Raw genomic sequence first — 18407 nt, 5'->3', positions numbered from 1 at the left:
AGCTTTTGCTCTATGAAGATCTTGTGATTTCTGCCCCAGCATGGGGCAGCAGGAACCTCAAGCACAGTGCCTGGGGCCAAGGGAGCCACAATAGACTTGCCCCAGGTCAGGCCTGCACTTGCCTTGTGTCAGGGTATCTCCCCAAGTTGCTGGCCTCAGCCCCCACACTGACCTGTTTCCCCAGCTTTATCTCTGGCACCCCAACCCCACTTCCCGAGCACCCCCCGTGCCTGGCTCTATGCCTGTCATGGTGTCCTGGCAGCAGTCTGGGAGAATATTTCAGTTACCCCTGGTGTCCCAGGGAGGCTGGAACAGAGGGGTCCACTCACTGATTGCCACGGTCACAGAATAGGACTTGAATTGTGCACTGTAGGCCCTGTGGCCTTGCATGAGCCTGGTAGGCCTCTCCCCTCCTGCTTCTAGCCCTCCACCTGGGAGGCCAGCCTGCCCAGGGCTGCTCTGCTGCTTAGCAGCTGTGTGGCCCTGGAGAGTCCCTAACCTCACTGAACCTCAGTTTCTCCGTTTGTGAAATGGAGATAATACAAAGAGAACCTTCCTTCTCAGGCTGTTGTGATGGGTAAGGAAATAAATGCATGCAAAATCACAGCCGTAGTTATTATGAGGCACACTGTCTTCCTGGCTAGAGGAGATTCTGAAGGTGGGTGGGGCAGCAAGATCACCACGTGTATGAAATGGGGGCAGGCTGGTTGGAGACCAAGGGCACCAGGCCCAAGCACTGCCATCTGCCCTGTGATGGGACTCTCCTGTGGCAGTGGCAACGGTCCCACTGTGGAAGCAACACATGAGCTGAGAGAACTTGCCTGAACTGAGCCACATGTGCCCTCCAGGCCTGGTCACCCCACCACCTGCCCCCAGTGTGACCCATGCAGGGCCTGTTCCTGACCCTGAACAAGACCAGGACTCCTTGGGCTGCATTTCCTATCTGTAAAATTGTAGGAGGGTGGTGGTGGTGGGGGCTTGAACTTGCCCCCTGGGTGGGGTGGGGCATAAATAGTCCCAGAGGGTGGCCTGGGAAGGCTGGCTGGGCCTGGCACAGGGGACTTTACTGCTGTCATTATTGTCCTCCTTACAGGAGAGGAGAGCAAGGCCCAGACAGGGGAGGAACCTACACAGCCTCTGTGCTCCAGCCTGCTTGAAAGACAAGGTCTACCTACAACGCAGAGATCCACACATTAAGGACAATGAAACACCCAGGTGTTAGGAACCAGAATAATTAGCCCTAATAGAGGGGAGGCTGGTCAGGGAGGGCCTCCTGGAGGAAGAGGCACAACATCAGGGTGCACTGTGATTTCTGGAGACCCAAGGAGTTCTGGTAAATGACAGGTGAGAAAAAGAAAATGTAATAAAATATAATTGAAAACAGACTCTGGTATGTGTGGAGAGAGAGCCGGGAGGAACCTAGGACACCCGTGAACCTGAACTCCCCCAACCAGTGAAGGGAGCTATGGGCAGCAAGGTTTGATTGGGGTTTTCTTTCTTGCGGAGGTTTCTCAGAGTGATTCAAGTTCCCCCACCCTGCCCACAGATGGTTCTGAGACTTTGGAAAGAAAGAAAAGGAAAAAAGAATCAGACCCTGCCCGCGCCCCAGCTGGGCATCCCTGGAAGGTCGCGAGGATCCCCGGAGACCCATACTCGGGCCCGGGGCTACCCCGGCCAGAGCGGCCCCTGGCTGCCTCCCTACGCCCCGCGACTCCGGTCCGGACGCCGAGGGCCTCGGCCTGCCCCTGTCCCCCGGCCGCCCCCCACCTGCTCCGGCCCGGCGGGGCGGTGCTGGGCGCCGCGGGCTTCCCGGCCGCAGTACAGCCGCAGCGCCAGCCCCGCCCCGCCCGCGCCTCCCCGCCCCCCCTCGCCCGCGGCCCCAAGCGGTTCCCGAGCCCAGGCCCGCGCCGAGCCCCAGGTGAGCGCCCGCCCCGGGGACCCTGGTCCCCGGAACCCCGGTCCCCGCCCGCCGCCCCGCCTCTTCGCCCGGGCGCCGGGGGCCAGCGCTTGCGCTCGCAAGTCTCGGACCCGGGCCCGGCACGTTAGGGGTTGGGGGTTGGCAAGCCGGGCCAGAGGCACTGGCTGCGGGCCGAAGCGCACCTCGTCCTTCTCTCGTCCCACAACGGCCCCTTCCCGGCTCGCCGCGGGGCCCCACTGTGTGCCAGTCCTCCTTCTCGGGCTGCAAGGTCTGGCGGGGGCACCGGGACGGAGCCGGCGAGGCTGCTGGCATCGGCTTCCCAGAGAGAGGGAACTGCACGTGCAGAGGCGGGGAGAGTGGACCGAGGCTTGCGCCTGAGCTCCGTGGGGGAGGGGAGAGCGCGGAGTCCCCACACTCGAAGGCAGGACTGGGATCAGATGCCACCCCTAGGACTCCTGGAAGCCATTGGGAGTCCGATCTGGGCAGGAGCCCTTGGGATGAGGCAGTGGGGGCGGGTGAGCGAGAGATGGAGGAGTGGGGAGAGGACCCTGCCCAGCCTGCACCCCGGGAGCGCCAGGAGCCCTGGGAGGGTCAGGTGGAGCAGGGGCTGCTCTGTGAGATGGGGGTAATCCAGTCCCGCCTCACAGGTCCTGGGGTCCCTGGGACAGACACAGACTCCTGCTGGGTGGTTAGCACTGGGCTCTGCTAGAACTTTTCTGCAGTGGGCAGCTCATGGGCAAGGAATAGCACTCTGGCACTCTGAATAAACCTGGGGGCCCCTCCTGCCCTGCCCCTGGCAAGGACCTTTGCCTTTGAGTGGGGTGACTGGGCTCCAAGCCGATCTAGCACACAGTAGGCCGAAGGCACAGGGGCCCCACTCAGTCTCCTTCCTGGCCCAGGCCCTGGGGGATTCAGGTCCCTGGGTACTCGGGAAGGGACGGCACAGCCTGGGCAGGTCCCCAGTGGCAAGACCAGGTCTGACCTTTTCTCGGATCTGTGGCCCATCAGGTGAGGCCTGAGGTCAGCCAGGAAGGAAGTGGGCAGGGCTGAGCCAGGGCTGAAACCAGGACCCGGGAAGGGACTGCCTAGTGCCCAGGGAAGGGGCAGGTGGGGCAGGTGGCAGTTGAGTTTTACAGACCTTCTTTGATGACAAGTGGGGGAAAGAGCCAAGGCACACCCCAGTGGCTTTGGGAGCCACCGCCTCCTCCCCTGTAATGGGCACCTAGAGGGCCGACAGGCGCAGGGGCCAGGCACCAATGGTCCCTCTCCAACCTGGCCTTTTATTTCCACCCCTCGCTCTCAGGCACCCACCCACGGCCCTTCCTGGTATCTGGGCCAGACCAGGTAGGTCTCAGCCCCACCTCAAGTGAGACTTCAGGAAGAACTTCCAGAGGAAACTGGAGGATGGCAGTGGGATGGACTGTGGGGAGGTCGTTTGCAAACAAGGCAGTTATGGCTGTGCCCTGGGCCTTCCAAAGTCCACCTGTAGGCTGCATCTTCCGGAAGGCCCACCCTGTAGCCTGGAAGGCACCTGGCTACAGTGATCTCTCTGCTGTGCAGGTGTCCCCTCCCCCAGGGCACCTTGCAGGGCCTTAGGGTGATATGGGGGCCTTCTGGGCCCCTGCCCACCTTAAAACTGATTAAGGTGGGAGGGTGAGGTGGGAGGCCACAGGGATACACCTGCTGCTTGACCTTGATGGGACCTTGACCCCTTGCTTTCCCCATATGCTGTTGGGCATGACTGCCCACAGGCCTGGTGGGCATTTGTGAAGGGCTGGAGTCGGGGGTAGGGGGAGCTTATGGCTGCTGGGCACAGGCGTGGCAGGGCTGTGTTCCTGGCTTCCCTTTCCCCTAACCCCATCAGGCCTGGGCTGGCCGCCCACTTCTGTTCACCACAGAGCAGGGTTTCCCTGGGGACCAGTGGACTGGCCCAGCCCCACACCTCCCCGCCAGCCCCCCCTGGCCACAGCTTGAGCTGGGAGGAGGGTGGAGGCTGGGCCGCCTCCTGGACCCCTGCCCTCCCTGCCTGGCCTTCCAAGGCCCGGCAGCCTCAGTCCACTGCTGGGCCTGGAACACGGAGCAGTGGCTGCCCTGCGAGGAGGTGGGTGTCTGGAGTGCTAGCCAGGGTGGGGCTGGGCTAGGGGGAGCCTGATGTCACCCCCATTGTAGGAGGGAGAAGACCAAGGATGAGAAGGGCCTTGGCTTGCCCAAGGTGACCCACTCTTTGAGCCTAGGCATAGTGGTCTCCCGGGAGAATGGAGGGTCCCAGAGCTCTCAGGCTGTGGGATTTGGAGAGGGGAAGGGGGGCATGAGGAGGCAGCAGAAATCAGGAAGGATTTCCTAGGCAAGGCAGCCGCGGGGCTGGACGATGGGTGGCCGAGGTTGGGGCAGAGGGACTCCACTGGACGAGTGAGGGAGCTGAGCTTGGAGGGCTTCAAAGGGGAGGTGACCTCCAGGGCCCCATGCTCTGGGATCAGGCTCACCTACATGCCATGGTTCCCAGCTCAAATGTAAGACTCTTTCTGAAGCTCCCACTGTCTCTCTCCGTCCCTCTGTGTCTCTACCTGCCCACACGCCCCGGTCCTGATGGCTCCAGTCTCCCCTGCAGGTCCTGGAGCAGCTCCAGCAGAATGGTGGCTCCAGCGTCGATAAGGCCTGCAGGGGGTCCAGACCCATGGGGGGCGCCCTAGGCCTCCGACAGCTCCCCATCTGTGCTCCTGCCTGCCGGCCATCCTCAGGCCACTCGCCATGGGTGGCTGCTTCTCCAAACCAAAACCAGGTACCTCCTGTCTTCTTGTCTCCATCCTTCCTCCTCCCTCCTCGCCTCTTCCTCCCCCTTCCCCCCCTCGCCCTCTGCACTCGGCCGGCCTCTGAAGTAGGTCAGGCTAGGCCGGAGCCCGCTTGGAATGTTAATAAGCTGAAGCCAGGAGGGGGTAGGGGGCCTGGAGCAGTTCCCCCGGCTGGCCCCTGCTCCAGTGGGTGCCCCTTTTTCTTTGGGGCTTTGAGTGTTGGTGGTGGGAATAACAGCAGGACGCTTCTTGGAAAGGGAAAGGCAGGGTTCCTCCTGTTGCAGGGTTGGGGAAGGGGCTATGCCCCCAGGGCCAGGGAAGGGGGGAATGGGGACACCTTCAGCCACTCTGTGACCTAGGGCATGCAAGTTACCCCTCTGAGCCTCTGTTTTTCTCTCTGCAAAAGAGAGGGCCTGGCCACCCTGACCTCTTAGAGTTGCTGTGAGCGTGTAGTGGGCAGATCCTGGCTCTCTTTGCCTCCTCTGATCCCCTGTGTGGTCTCGGGCTGCCTTCTTGGCCTTTCTGGGCACACCTCCCCATTTATACAAGAAATCACCACCCAACCTAGCCTGAGCTACTCCAGCCAGAAGTGGGAGTGTTCTGGGGTGCTGGGGGAGGCCTGGGTCTTTTCTCCACTAAAGACTCATGTCTGCGGAGCTCTCCCTCTGGCCCCCCACTTTCCCTCTTCTCTCCTCACAACACCTGGGGAGGCAGGAGTGTGCAGCTTTGTCACAGATGGAGAAACTGAGGCTTAGAGAGACCTCAAGAGCGCAGCCAGTGCTCCACTCACCCCACCAGGCCACGCTGCCCTGGCCAGCTCACCCCAGCCAGCTCACCCCAGCTCCCCTTACCTGATACCCATCAGCTCCGTTACCTTGGAACTTGTGAGGCTTTTCTCCGCTTCCTAGGTCTAAGGGAGAACTTGGGGGAGGGAGGAGGGCTGTGATGACCCAACAGGCAGAGGGACCCACTTGCCTCTGCTCCAGGAAGCCACTCTTCCTGCCTCCGCTCCTGTGCTGTGGACACCTAGGCCTGGGCTGGATGCCTCTCTGCCTCAAAATGTGCCTTGGGCAGATGACATCCATTGTCTCCCCCTAGAAGTGGGTGGGATGATGCCAGCTGGCCTCATACCAGGCATCTGTGGCATCGCTGGGCTGGCAGGAGGCCCTGGCAGAAGATGCCACCTGCAGGTTCTTTTAAAGGACCCCAAATGGCTGGCCTGCCTGGGACCCGTGGCCCCAGGACTTCCAGTGTCGGGGGTGGCCACTCTCACCAAAGGCGGTGCTAAGAACTTAGGTAAATCCAGCCCTGCCCCTTCCCGGCTGTGTGGCCTTGGGCAGGTGATTTCACCTCTCTGAGCCTCTGCATCCTCATTGTAAAGTAGGGGGCTGTTGTGCCTAGCATGAGGGCCTGGCACACCAGAAGCACTTGCAGAATTTTTTTTTTAAGACAGAGTCTCGTTCCTTCTCCCAGGCTGGAGTGCAGTGGAGCGATCTCGGTTCACTGCAAGCTCCGCCTCCCAGGTTCACGCCTGCCTCAGCCTCCCAAGTAGCTGGGACTACAGGCATCCCCCACCACGCCTGGCTATTTTTTTGTATTTTTAGTAGAGACGGAGTTTCACCGTGTTAGCCAGGATGGTCTCGATCTCCTGACCTTGTGATCCGCCCGTCTCGGCCTCCCCAGGAATATTATCTGTTATCCCTTCTCTGAGCTGGGCTCTGTGCTGCCAGGCCTCCCCCGTGGGGCCGTAGCCAGAGGCTCAGGCCCCAGGTGCCCATGCTGGGCAGGTCAGGCATGAGGCTCAGGGAATTTCCGGATATGGGAGTGACAGCATTTGGGGCATGAGGGTTCAGCTGGGGTCTTAAGGGGCCACAAAGAGACTAGAGCAAGTAGAAGACCTCTGTGCAAATCCCTCACTTTCTATCTTGCTCCACTCGATTCTGTGGCTCCGTGTGCATTAGCACCTGCTTCCTGGGTCCCCTCTGTGCTCCTGTGTGTCCTGTCTGAGTTCTTGATAAGAAGATATCAGGCCAGTCCCTCACCTAGCTCAGAGCTAGGAGGAAGTGCAGCTCTCTTAGCATCTGTTCACCTGCCTTTTATTAGGTGATACCTAAAGGCTTTCCATCCTCACCATGGCTGCTAGGAGGCTCAGAGCTAACTGGTAAAACACTGCTGCCCAACTCCATCTATTGAGCTTCTACTATGGGTTACATACATTATTTCCTTCAGCATTCACTGTCACCAATGAGGTAGGCATTTGCTGTTCTCTCTGTTTTATTTTCATTTTTTGAGATGGGGTCTCATTCTGTTGCCCAGGTTGGAGTAAAGTCGCATAATCATAGCTCGCAGCAGCCTAGAACTCCTGGGCTCAAGTGATCCTCCCACCTCCTGAGTAGCAGGGACTACAGGCCTGCACCACCACGACTGGCAATTTTATTTATTTTTTAAATTTTTTTATTTTTTGAGAGACAATCTCACTCCCTCGCCCAGGCTGGAGTGCAATGGCACGATCTTGGCTCACTGCAACCTCCGCCTCCCAGGTTCGAGCGATTTTCCTGCCTCAGGCTCCCAAGTAGCTGGGATTATAAGCGCATGCCACCATGCCTGGCTAATTTTTATATTTTTAGTAGAGACTGGGTTTTGCCATGTTAGCCAGGCTGGTCTTGAACTCCTGACCTCAAGTGATCTGCCCGCCTCGGCCTCTCAAAGTGCTGGGATTACAGGCATGAGCCATCATTCCCAGCCAACAGGCAAATTTTTAAATTTTTTGTAGAGACACCCTATTGCCCAGGCTGGTCTTGAACTCCTGGACTCAAGCAATCCTCCTGCCTTGGCCTCCCAAAAAGCCACCGCACCTGGCCTTCTCTCCGTTTTATAATAAAGGCATCTTAAGGCCCAAAGGGGCTAAGGCAGGTCTTATGGGCAGCCAGAAGTCACGGAGCTGGGGCTGATCGAGTTTTGTGGGTGAGCAGAGACGCCCCTCCCCTCTACCTTTCCAAAGGGCCCCTGACTTAATGGCTTCCGTTAGACTGCATCAGTGAGCGGGCTTGGAGCCTTCTGGGAGGAGGTGGAGGATGAGAGCAGCCTGGCTTGGCGTTATCTGGCCCCCCTGCCAGGCTATTTGTGAGCTCCCACAGCTTACACAGCTGGTGTCAGCTAAGTCCAAAGTATTTCTCTTTTTAATTCTTCCAAAAACATTCTAACACCATTACATAAAGTATAGAAAATGGAATGAAAGCCCCACCCATAACCCCCCACCTGATAGAACGGCCTCAGTGCGGCTCTGTGCTCTGCATCCTCCCTGCTGGGCTGGGGTCAAGGAACTGACCTTTTCTTTGCCCCTGTCCCCTGCTATGCCTGGTCCTGAGCTGAGGGCTGGGACTTGGGGCTGGGGAGGGGACCTGGCCAAGGTGGAGGATTTAGCAGAGCATGAGATGATGGATATGCAGGGGCTGGGCAGCCAGGAGAGGCAACTCCTGAGCCTTATCTGGGTAGATAGGAAGGATGGCAGCCCCAGCCCAAGGGACAGCTCAGGCAAAGGCCTGGAGGTGCATCTCGGCAGCCTCTCTGGGTGCTTGGTTTCTGGAGTGTCAGTTCTGAGGTGGAAGGGATGAGAGGTAAAACCCAGAGGTGCTGGTGCCTTGGGAAGTGAGAGAGGTACCTCCTGCTCCAGCATCGGGCCCATGCTGTGCCAGGGGCTTAGTGTCCATCACTCAGCTTCCTCCCTGCAGCAGCAGCCTGGGAGGCCGGATTATTGCTGCTAAAAATTCTGTTTATTGTTCCCTTCTAATTAGAAAAATATCCCAGGCACATCACAGGGAATTTGGAAAATGTGGAAAAGTATAAAGAAGAAAATGGCAATCTCTGGCTCACTCCCCGCTAGAGCTGGCCCCGTGGGTGCGCTGGGGAAGTGGCTCTGTACGGAGGCTGTGGGGGGTGGAGGTGTGCCCCCTCTGTACCATCCACATGCATTCCCATGCTCAGATTCACCCCCAGGGCACACGAGGACACTGAAAACCCAGCACCTGGTTAGTGATGAAGGATTCTCAAATTGGTGAGAAGAGCTATTTTAAGAAGTTGAAATAGGGCCGGGTGTGGTGGCCCACGCCTGTAATCCCAGCATTTTGGGAGGCCGCAGCGGGTGGATCACCTGAGGTCAGGAGATCGAGACCAGCCTGACCAACATGGAGCCCTGTCTCTACTAAAAATACAAAAATTAGTCAGGTGTGGTGGCACATGCCTGTAATCCCAGCCGCTCAGGAGGTTGAGGCAGGAGAATTGCTTGAACCTGGGAGGCAGAAGTTGCGGTGAGCCAAGATCGCACTATTGCACTCCAGCCTGGGCAACAACAGCGAAACTCCATCTCAAAAAAAAAAAAAAAAAAAAAAGTTGTTGAAATTATGCTGTGAATTATGCTGTGTACATTTTTTTAATATTTGAAAAAAAATTCAAATATATGGGAAAGTTGTAAGACTAGAACAATGAACCCTTGACTTCCTGTCACCCAGATTCACTGGCTGGGGACTGAGCTGCTGCCACTTTTGAATTCCTGTGTGCACATGAGTCATACCCTGAGATGTCAGGGACATCGTCATTGTCCATCGGAAGATGCAGGACTTTAGGGCCTCAGAGTTCTTTCTGCCACAGAGGTTTCTGCAGCCAGGAGAAGAACTGCAGGGTCGAAGGAACTCAGCTCTGTGTCCCCCTCACTAATACTGTAATTGAAAAAGGGGGCGGGGTGAGGTGGCTCAAGCCTGTAATCCCAGCACTTTGGGAGGCTGAGGCGGGCAGATCACTTGAGGTCAAGAGTTTGAGACCAGCCTGGCCAACATGGCAAAACCCTGTCTCTACCAATCCTGTCACGCCACACCTCTGGCTTGGTGGTATGCACATGTAGTCCCAGCTACTGGGGAGGCTGAGATGAGAGAATCGCTTGAACCCAGGAGGCAGAGGCTACAGTGAGCCGAGATTGCATGACTGCACTACAGCCTGGGCGACAGAGTGAGACCCTGTCTCAAAAAAAAAAAAAAAAAAAAAAGAGACATGCAGAAACGAATTCGAGCAGACCCGGGTGCACCCCCACCCATCCATGCCCCTCCTCTGCTTCGTGCCAGGTTTAAGGCTCTTTGCTGGTGATGCAGAGGGAATTCTGGGGAGGTTGCCAGGCAGGGCTGAGCCTCCCAGCACCCTGAGGAGCTGGCCTCTGCACCCAGCTTGAGGGATGGGGGAGGAAGTTGGCTGAGGTGGGGGGCTCAAGGCGCTGCCTTGTCCACAGTGGAGCTCAAGATTGAGGTGGTGCTGCCTGAGAAGGAGCGAGGCAAGGAGGAGCTGTCGGCCAGTGGGAAGGGCAGCCCCCGGGCCTACCAGGGCAACGGCACGGCCCGCCACTTCCACACGGAGGAGCGCCTGTCCACCCCTCACCCCTACCCCAGCCCTCAGGATTGCGTGGAGGCTGCTGTCTGCCACGTCAAGGACCTCGAGAATGGCCAGTGGGTTCTGGGCCTGCCTGGGAGGGGGGATCAGGGGTCCCAAGGTGGGAGGGTGAGGTACAGGCCATAGCCGGGGGTTGGGGTTGGCCTGAAGGGGCTATGATCAGCTGCTGCCCTGGTCACTGCCTCTGTGGCTTCTACCGGTCTGGGCCTGCTCCCCAGAAGGCTGGATACTGGGAGGAGCTGCCAGGAGGTTGTGCCTGGTGTCTGGCCTGACCTCTGAGTGCTGCGGTTCCCCAGGATGCGGGAAGTGGAGCTGGGCTGGGGGAAGGTGTTGCTGGTGAAGGACAATGGGGAGTTCCACGCCCTGGGCCATAAGTGTCCGCACTACGGCGCACCCCTGGTGAAAGGTGAGCTGTCAGGTGGGAGGCTTGAGGGGTAACCTTCCAGGCCCCATGCCAGCTTGGCTCCTCCCTAGACCCCAGGATCTTCATCTATTAGTGAAGTTTCCTGGGCTGTGGGGAGGGACCTGCAGTTGCCGGGGCACTGAGATCCTTGGGAAGCAACCCCTGCTGGTGAGCCCAGCCTAGCACCTCTCGTTCCCAGGCGTTCTGTCCCGTGGTCGGGTGCGCTGCCCCTGGCACGGCGCCTGCTTCAACATCAGCACTGGGGACCTGGAGGACTTCCCCGGCCTGGACAGTCTGCAGAAGTTCCAGGTGGGACAAGGAGTGCGGTGGGGTGGGAACCTGGGGGTGTGGGGTTTGGGGCTGGTCCTGAGCAATGCAGCCCTTGCAGGTGAAGATTGAGAAGGAGAAGGTGTATGTCCGGGCCAGCAAGCAGGTGAGGGGATAGCTCGGGGCTCAGGCAGAAGGGAGGTCATCTTGGCCCAGAGAATGCCACGTGCAAAGCCCTGTGGTGGGAGGAGCTTGGCACGTGTCACTGGAGCAGAGTGTGGGGTTGTGGTAGGGATGAGGCTGGGCTGGAGCGCCAGGACCTGCCTGCCAAAATGATGGCATGCGGAGGATGGCAATGACCCTCCACCCTCTTGGCACCCACAGGCCCTACAGCTGCAGCGAAGGACCAAGGTGATGGCCAAGTGTATCTCTCCAAGTGCTGGGTACAGCAGTAGCACCAATGTGCTCATTGTGGGTGCAGGTTGGTAGTGGGGTCATGAGGGGCAGGGTGGGAGATGGGATTGGTGAGAAGTGGTCCTCGGCCCATGGGCCCCTCCCATCAGGTGCAGCTGGCCTGGTGTGTGCAGAGACACTGCGGCAGGAGGGCTTCTCCGATCGGATCGTCCTGTGCACGCTAGACCGGCACCTTCCCTATGACCGTCCCAAGCTCAGCAAGGTAGGGGGGGTGGGGCAAGTAGGGACCCTATCCCTCTGGGTCCCAGTTAAGCCCACTTCAAGCCTTGCTTGTCACCCCCACTGGGGTCTGGCCAGCTGCCCTCCGTGCTTATGCCAGGCCTGTCTGTGGTACCCCCAAAAGATCTAGATTTGTTGTTGTTGTTTTGAGACAGGGTCTCACTCTGTCGCCCAGGCTGGAATGCAGTGGCGCCTTCTCGGCTCACTGCAACTTCCACCTCCTGGGTTCAAGGGATTCTCATGCTTCAGCCTTCCGAGTAGCTGGGATTACAGGTGTGCACCACCACCATGCCTGGCTAATTTTTTGTATTTTTAGTAGAGATGGGGTTTCACCATATTGCCCAGACCAGTCTTGAACTCCTGAGCTCAGCCCATCCACCCACCTCAGCCTCCCAAGGTGCTAGGATTACAGGTGTGAGCCACTGCACCTGGCTTTTCTTTTTTTGAGACAGGGTCTTGCTCTGTCACTCAGGCTGGAGAGCAGTGCCTGTCTCATGGCTCACTGCAGCGTCGACCTCCACCTCCCAGGCTCAAACGATCCTCCCACCTCAGCCTCCCGGGTAGCTAGGACTACAGGCGCGCACCACCACGCCTGGCTAATATTTTGTATTTTTTGTAGAAATGAGGTTTTGTCATGTTGCCCAGGCTGGTCTTGAACTCCTGGGTTCAAGCGATCCTCCTGTCTCAGCCTCCCAAAGTGTTGGGATTACAGGCATGAGTCACTGCGCCCGGCCAGATCTGGGTTTACTGAGTTCTGTCCTGCAGCCCCTATGTGACTGGGGCTGGCCCCACCTTCCCTGGGCCCCAGTGTCTTCTGCTGTAAACTGGCTCCTCTCAAGCTGGCTCTCCCCCGCAGTCCCTGGACACACAGCCTGAGCAGCTGGCCCTGAGGCCCAAGGAGTTTTTCCGAGCCTATGGCATCGAGGTGCTCACCGAGACTCAGGTACAGGGTCAAGGGTGGGAAACAGGCCCGAGGAGGGAAGGTGGGAACCGTGAGGTTGTGTGGGCCTCTGGGGTGGGGTCTTGGTGCTCTACCTTCCTGGCCCCACTGCCCAGGCACCTGGGAGGTGCTCCAGGCTTGGGAGACAGCAAGGAACTTTTTCCCGACGGGTCATGGGCACACACAGAGCCCCAGGGTGTGCGGAGATGAACGATCAGGGCTGGATAGGAGAGACTGGTGGGACTTGGGAGGGTAAGGAGAGGTTTGAGGGGAAGGTGATGTCTGAAGCTTAAAGAATGAAGCCCAGGTGGCAGGATCTGTTTTAATGGGAGCTTCTCAGAGGCTGTGGCTGGGCTGTGGGTGTACTGCAGGACCGGGGAGTGGGTGGCAAGGCCCAGCCCCATGCTCAAGCTCATGCTCTGCCCGGTGGGGGTTGCAGGTGGTCACAGTGGACGTGAGAAATAAGAAGGTCGTGTTCAAGGATGGCTTCAAGCTGGAGTACAGCAAGCTGCTGCTGGCGCCAGGGAGCAGGTGGGAGGGTCTCCTTTTTACCCATTGGACACTGGGCAGGGCACTGGCCTAGACGGGGCTGGGGCTGCCAGGAGGCCCTCACTGACACTGCCATGTCTCAGCCCCAAGACTCTGAGCTGCAAAGGCAAAGAAGTGGAGAACGTGTTCACCATCCGGACGCCAGAGGATGCCAATCGCGTGGTGAGGCTGGCCCGAGGCCGCAATGTGGTCGTCGTGGGAGCCGGCTTCCTGGGTGAGAGGTAGTGGGCAGTGGGGATGGTGGTCAGGTCGTCATGGCCAATCCCAGGGAAGTTCTGGTCGAGGAAGGTGCAGGTGTCAGCCTGCCACCCCCTGCCCATCACCAGGGATGGAGGTGGCCGCTTACCTGACGGAGAAGGCCCACTCTGTGTCTGTGGTGGAGCTGGAGGAGACACCCTTCAGGAGGTTCCTGGGGGAGCGCGTGGGTCGTGCCCTCATGAAGGTGAGCCCACCCCAGCACCCAGTGCCTTGGAGCCCTGGGGCCCAGCCCGGCCCCTAGCTGGGCTCTCATCCACCGCCCACCTGCCCACTTGCCCTGACAGATGTTTGAGAACAACCGGGTGAAGTTCTACATGCAGACGGAGGTGTCGGAGCTGCGGGGCCAGGAGGGAAAGGTGGGCCCTTCTCCCTTCTCCCTGCTGCTTTCTGTCCTCTGTCCCCTGAGCCTGGGAGCTGGGTCCACCTGTTTACCCACCCACTCCCCACAGCTGAAGGAGGTTGTGCTGAAGAGCAGCAAGGTCGTGCGGGCTGACGTCTGCGTGGTGGGCATTGGTGAGTTGGTGTGTGGGCAGGCAGGCACAAACCAGCCCAGCCGTCTGCACATGCTCACATGTGACCTTGGGCTAGTCCCTTCCCCTCCCAGAGCCTCAGTTTCCACCACATCTGTCAAATGGGGACCCCCAACCGCCCCCACTTTACGGAGTGTTGGGGAAGGTGTGTACCGGGCTCAGCCCAGGCCTGGCACAGAGGATGCTCCCAGTGCCTGCTGCCCAGTAACACTCATCTCCATACCCTGCGAGAGTTGACGTAGGCAAGACTCGAACTGGCTCCTGCTCCAGCTGAGGTGCCAATTTGGATAGGGGCCAAGATGGGAGGTGGTAGCGCCTGCAGGGGTTGAGGAGGTATGGCATGCTGTCCCTCCACTTAAGGGCCTCATGGAGCACTTCTTGGAGAAGGTGATATCTGAGGTCTTGCGGGAGGCACCAGGTCTGTGGGATCCCGGGTAGTGGGGGCCAGGGTGCATGAAGGCTTCAGGTGGACAGCCCCTGGAGGATCAGTCCAGGGCTGGCACATCAAGCGCGTGGTGTGGGGTGTGGAGAGTGACTACGCAGAAGGGAGGGACAGGGGAGTGGATACAGGCTTCCGTCCTGTCAGGTGCAGTGCCCGCCACAGGCTTCCTGAGGCAAAGCGGCATCGGTCTGGATTCCCGAGGCTTCATCCCTGTCAACAAGGTGGGGTGGATGGCACTGGGTGGGGAGGGCCCGTTGCTGGGCTGGGAGTGGCAGGAGGTTCAGGTCAGGGCCCCTGTCACACCCGTGGAGCTCTGGGCCCTCTCTCTGCAGATGATGCAGACCAATGTCCCAGGCGTGTTTGCAGCTGGCGACGCCGTCACCTTCCCCCTTGCTTGGAGGAACAACCGGAAAGTGAACATTCCACATTGGCAGATGGCTCATGCTCAGGGTATGGCCAGTCCCGAGGCACATGGAGGGGTGGGAGGGAGTCTCAGGGTCTCAGTGTCCCCATGCTCATGCCTCAGTTGCTGACTTTGGGTTCTGGACACTGCGTTAGGCATCAAAGCTCTGATGTGGATTCTCTGGCCAGCCTCATCCTGGCGATCCAGCCAACACAGAGAGCAACACCCCACTGAGCCAGCCATAGCTCCTCAGTCTCAGTTTTCCTTCTGGTAGTCTCTCCCTTTTTTGTCTTCAAGGACATATATTCTGTAGAATTCCTGATCAACCTGTGCAGTTACCCTGGGGAGGGAGGGAGGCATTTAGTGGATCACCTTCCTACTTTATGCCTCTATTTCCCTTGGGCCACTCAAGTATCTCTGTGAACTCAGTTCAGCCTCATGCAGGTCCCGAGGTGCCATCTGAGCCCAGAGACCTGGGCTCAGTGGAGGCACTGTGCTTTCTGAGGAATAGCTTTCCCCTCCTGATGTCTGCTGGCCACCAAGTCCCCCAGACCTCATCCACTGTGCACATCTGGTCTGGGCCCCTAAGCTGCAGGTGCCATCATGTTAGTTGCCTCACTGCCTCAGAGAGAGGACTGCCAGACTCCCAGCCTGGGACAAGGGACTTCTCTGCACCCATCTCCCCTTCCCTCTGCCTTTACAGCTGAGGGTCTGCTGCTTGAAACCCCACTTCTGGTACCAATTTCTATTCAAGTCCAAAGTCTAAAGTTGTTGCTAGGTTGTAAGTAACCAAGGCTACTTATCAGCCAAGTATAATTAGGATTTAACTGGGAGAGTTTAGGGGACTTTGAAGTACATCCAACTACAGGGGTCTACTGGGGCCTCATAGGAACTGGGGAGCCATCCACACGGGTCTCTTTGGGGCTTTGTGTGTGGCTGTCATCTGCGCTTCCCTGTGTACTTATGCCCCATTTTCCTCCCTCTTCAGACCTGATATGTCTGATTAGGTGTCTGTGTGCACAGCTGAAATGGTGGAGTACTCCCCCAACCCCAAGAAGCAGACCTTCCAGAGTCAGGGCACTTTATTCAGATTCTCTAAGGAAGCAATCAAGTGGCTAGCTTTGAGGCAGGTGTTCCCCTGCACCAGTCAGTTGCAGGTGCAAGTGAGCAGTGGGCTGAACAATGATGTCTCTTGACCTCTGGGGAGACCAGGAGGAGTAGCCACACGTGGCGTGGTCCCCACAGCATCAGCAGCAGGTAGTGTGGGAGTGGTAAGAGCGAGAATCACGGTTCTCACGGCCCTGGGTCCCGCAGGGCGCGTGGCAGCCCAGAACATGTTGGCGCAGGAGGCGGAGATGAGCACTGTGCCCTACCTCTGGACCGCCATGTTTGGCAAGAGCCTGCGCTACGCGGGTAACCCCGGGGCCTCGGATGGGGGCGGGGCCGAGGGCGTTCAGGGGCGGGGCTTGAGTGTGGGGCGGGGCTGGCAGCCTAGGGGCAGGGCTATGACCGCACTAGGAGGAGGCCGGCAAGAACTCGCTGGCGGTGAGGCTAGGAACTACCTAAAACGACGTATGGAGCAGGGTCTGGGCGGGGTTAGGAGGGGATCCTGTGACGTCTCGTTCCCTCCCCCGGCTCACGTGGGTGCCACCCACCTGCCCGGCCCACAGGCTACGGAGAAGGCTTCGATGACGTCATCATCCAGGGGGATCTGGAGGAGCTGAAGTTTGTGGCTTTTTACACTAAGTGAGAGCACCGGGGTGCAGCTTGGCGCGAAGCAGCGGGAGCTCAGTCGGGAAGGGGGATTCATCCCAGGCAAAATCCCAGAACAAGAGCCTAGCCCTGAGCCCCGCTGAGGAGTGCTGGAGCCTCCTTAGGAAAGCCCGAAGCTTGTGCACGGTCAAGCCGCGATGTGCAAAGCAGGGAGGGCTGGGTGCTCAGGCCATTCCTGTTGCCCTGGGGTAGGTCCTTCCCTGGGCCCCAGATGGACAGAGGTGCATCAGGGTTTTCAAAAAGGGGCTGCTGCCTCGCAGTCCTCAGGCTTGGCCATCCTCTCCTTGCAGAGGCGACGAGGTGATCGCCGTGGCCAGCATGAACTACGATCCCATTGTGTCCAAGGTCGCTGAGGTGCTGGCCTCAGGCCGTGCCATCCGGAAGCGGGAGGTGGAGTGAGTGTGGGTGTGGGAAGCCTGGGGGTGGGAGTAGTTCCCTGGAGGACTGGCTAAGGTGCCCATGACAGCCAGCCGCCCCCACAACCCTCCAGGGCCTTTCCCCTCTTGGTTTGCATCACCTGAGGCTTACAGGACTACAGGGAGGTGTGGGGCAAGGATCATGGTTTGGGAGCAGGCTGGTTATGTGTTCATGGTGGATGGAAGGGATAGGGATGTGTGTCCCCAGGCAGGGCCAGTGCTGTGGGGAGGGGTCAGGGCCCAATGCATGGGCAATCACCAGGCCTGGGACACCTAACTGGACATGGTTGTGCTGAGCCTGGCAGAAGCTAGGTGGGAAATGCAGCTACTGATGCCCTGGGTATGCTCTCCACAGAGATAGTGGGGGGTGGTTCTAGGTTTCACTCAACACCAGCCAGTTCCCTTATCCTGGTGTGGTGTCAATGAGATTCACCCTCTGGGAGAGAACTCCCAGGGACTGGGGACAGCCTGGAGGCTATGAGACAGGGGCAGGCTTCAGGCTGGAAACAATGGAGGGCCAGAAGGGGACATGATAAATGACATGCTCTCTCCTTGGCCTTCTCTGTTTCTCTCTCTTGCCTTCGTGAAGGCTGTTTGTGCTGCACAGCAAGTACGTGTGTCCTTCATGTTGACCGTTCTGAGCCTTTCCCATGTCAGCCCAGACCCTCCACCCAATGGTCTATCTCCATCTGTCCAAGTACACCTCCCTGCTGGGCACTAGGGTCTGGCACAGAACAGACCCCCTGCTGTCCTCAAGGGCCAGCTGTTCAGGGTGCCCAGAGTGGAGAGCCTGTTTTCTTCTCTCTTGACCCCTCCTCCCCTCATTCCTGCAGGACTGGCGACATGTCTTGGCTTACGGGTAAAGGATCCTGAGCTCACATGCAGTAGACTTGGGCAGGCAAAGGGGGGCACCAGGGGCAGAGGCCAAGCCTTGGGGGCAGGTGCCAATCTCCAGTCCCAGGATCCCCCAGGGTAGAACCTGAGCCCTCCCAGTGCTTGCCTTCAGCCACCTGGCTCCCCTCCTGGGAGGCCTCTGCTGGATCCAGAAGATGCTCAACCCTCAAGGCCTCTGCTGCCACTGACAGCTGGCACTGGAGGCAGGACAGGCCCTGCCTCTTCTCCCTCTATTGGGACTGGTCCCCTGAAGAACCCTGCAACATGTTAGATATTACCGTAAAATTAAAACGCACACATTGCAGATCTGTATGACTCCCAGTGTAATTGGGCCAATAGGCACAGGACCAGACCACAGGGAAACAGGTACAATCACAGAATGCTAGGTGCCACACCAAGGAAATTTGGCCTGTGAACGCCCAGAGGAGGTAGCAACTAATTCTGCACCCCAAGCCCTCCCACATCCCTCTCCCCCTCTGCGATCAGCGAACGCTTTTTGCTTTTGACTCTGAATTTTGAAGGAAGGGTATTCCCGGTAGAAGGGACAACATGCCCAAAGGTCTTGAGATAGTAAATGCTCCTTCAGAGGCGGCTCATGCTTGACACTTTGGGGCATTTGCCCACTTAGGGCTGTGGGAGCTGTGTCCTGAGACAGACCCCATGCTTTTCATAGCCGGAGCATTCTCAATCCCCATGTCA

General features: G+C 58.6%; 1 protein-coding gene across 4 annotated transcripts; it reads left to right on the top strand.

Annotated features, from left to right (window-relative positions):
* The first annotated feature begins 3514 nt into the window (after positions 1–3514).
* On the top strand, positions 3515–18012 carry AIFM3 (apoptosis inducing factor mitochondria associated 3). Of its 4 annotated transcripts, none has more exons than XM_058431968.1 (21): positions 3515–4019; positions 4515–4697; positions 9983–10196; positions 10437–10546; positions 10743–10852; positions 10932–10976; positions 11195–11291; positions 11374–11486; positions 12360–12446; positions 12883–12974; positions 13076–13206; positions 13319–13434; positions 13535–13606; positions 13700–13763; positions 14373–14443; positions 14555–14672; positions 15940–16038; positions 16296–16371; positions 16689–16793; positions 17404–17424; positions 17648–18012. In XM_058431968.1, exons 2-21 carry the CDS (start codon positions 4667–4669, stop codon positions 17685–17687), a joined length of 1812 nt encoding a protein of 603 aa, XP_058287951.1. In that variant the 5' UTR covers positions 3515–4019; positions 4515–4666; the 3' UTR covers positions 17688–18012. The 4 variants fall into 4 exon arrangements, with proteins under 4 accessions (XP_058287951.1, XP_031994909.1, XP_058287950.1 ...); XM_032139018.2 differs by having other exon boundaries at positions 3517–4019; positions 4527–4697; positions 14367–14443; XM_058431967.1 differs by having other exon boundaries at positions 3517–4019; positions 14367–14443.
* Positions 18013–18407: the final 395 nt, after the last annotated feature.

Source organism: Hylobates moloch, unplaced genomic scaffold, assembly GCF_009828535.3.
Source record: "Hylobates moloch isolate HMO894 unplaced genomic scaffold, HMol_V3 SCAFFOLD_19, whole genome shotgun sequence".
Classification (NCBI taxonomy): Eukaryota; Metazoa; Chordata; class Mammalia; order Primates; family Hylobatidae; genus Hylobates; species Hylobates moloch.
Note: the sequence above shows the minus strand (reverse complement) of the source record. Positions and strands in the feature narration are given on the sequence as shown.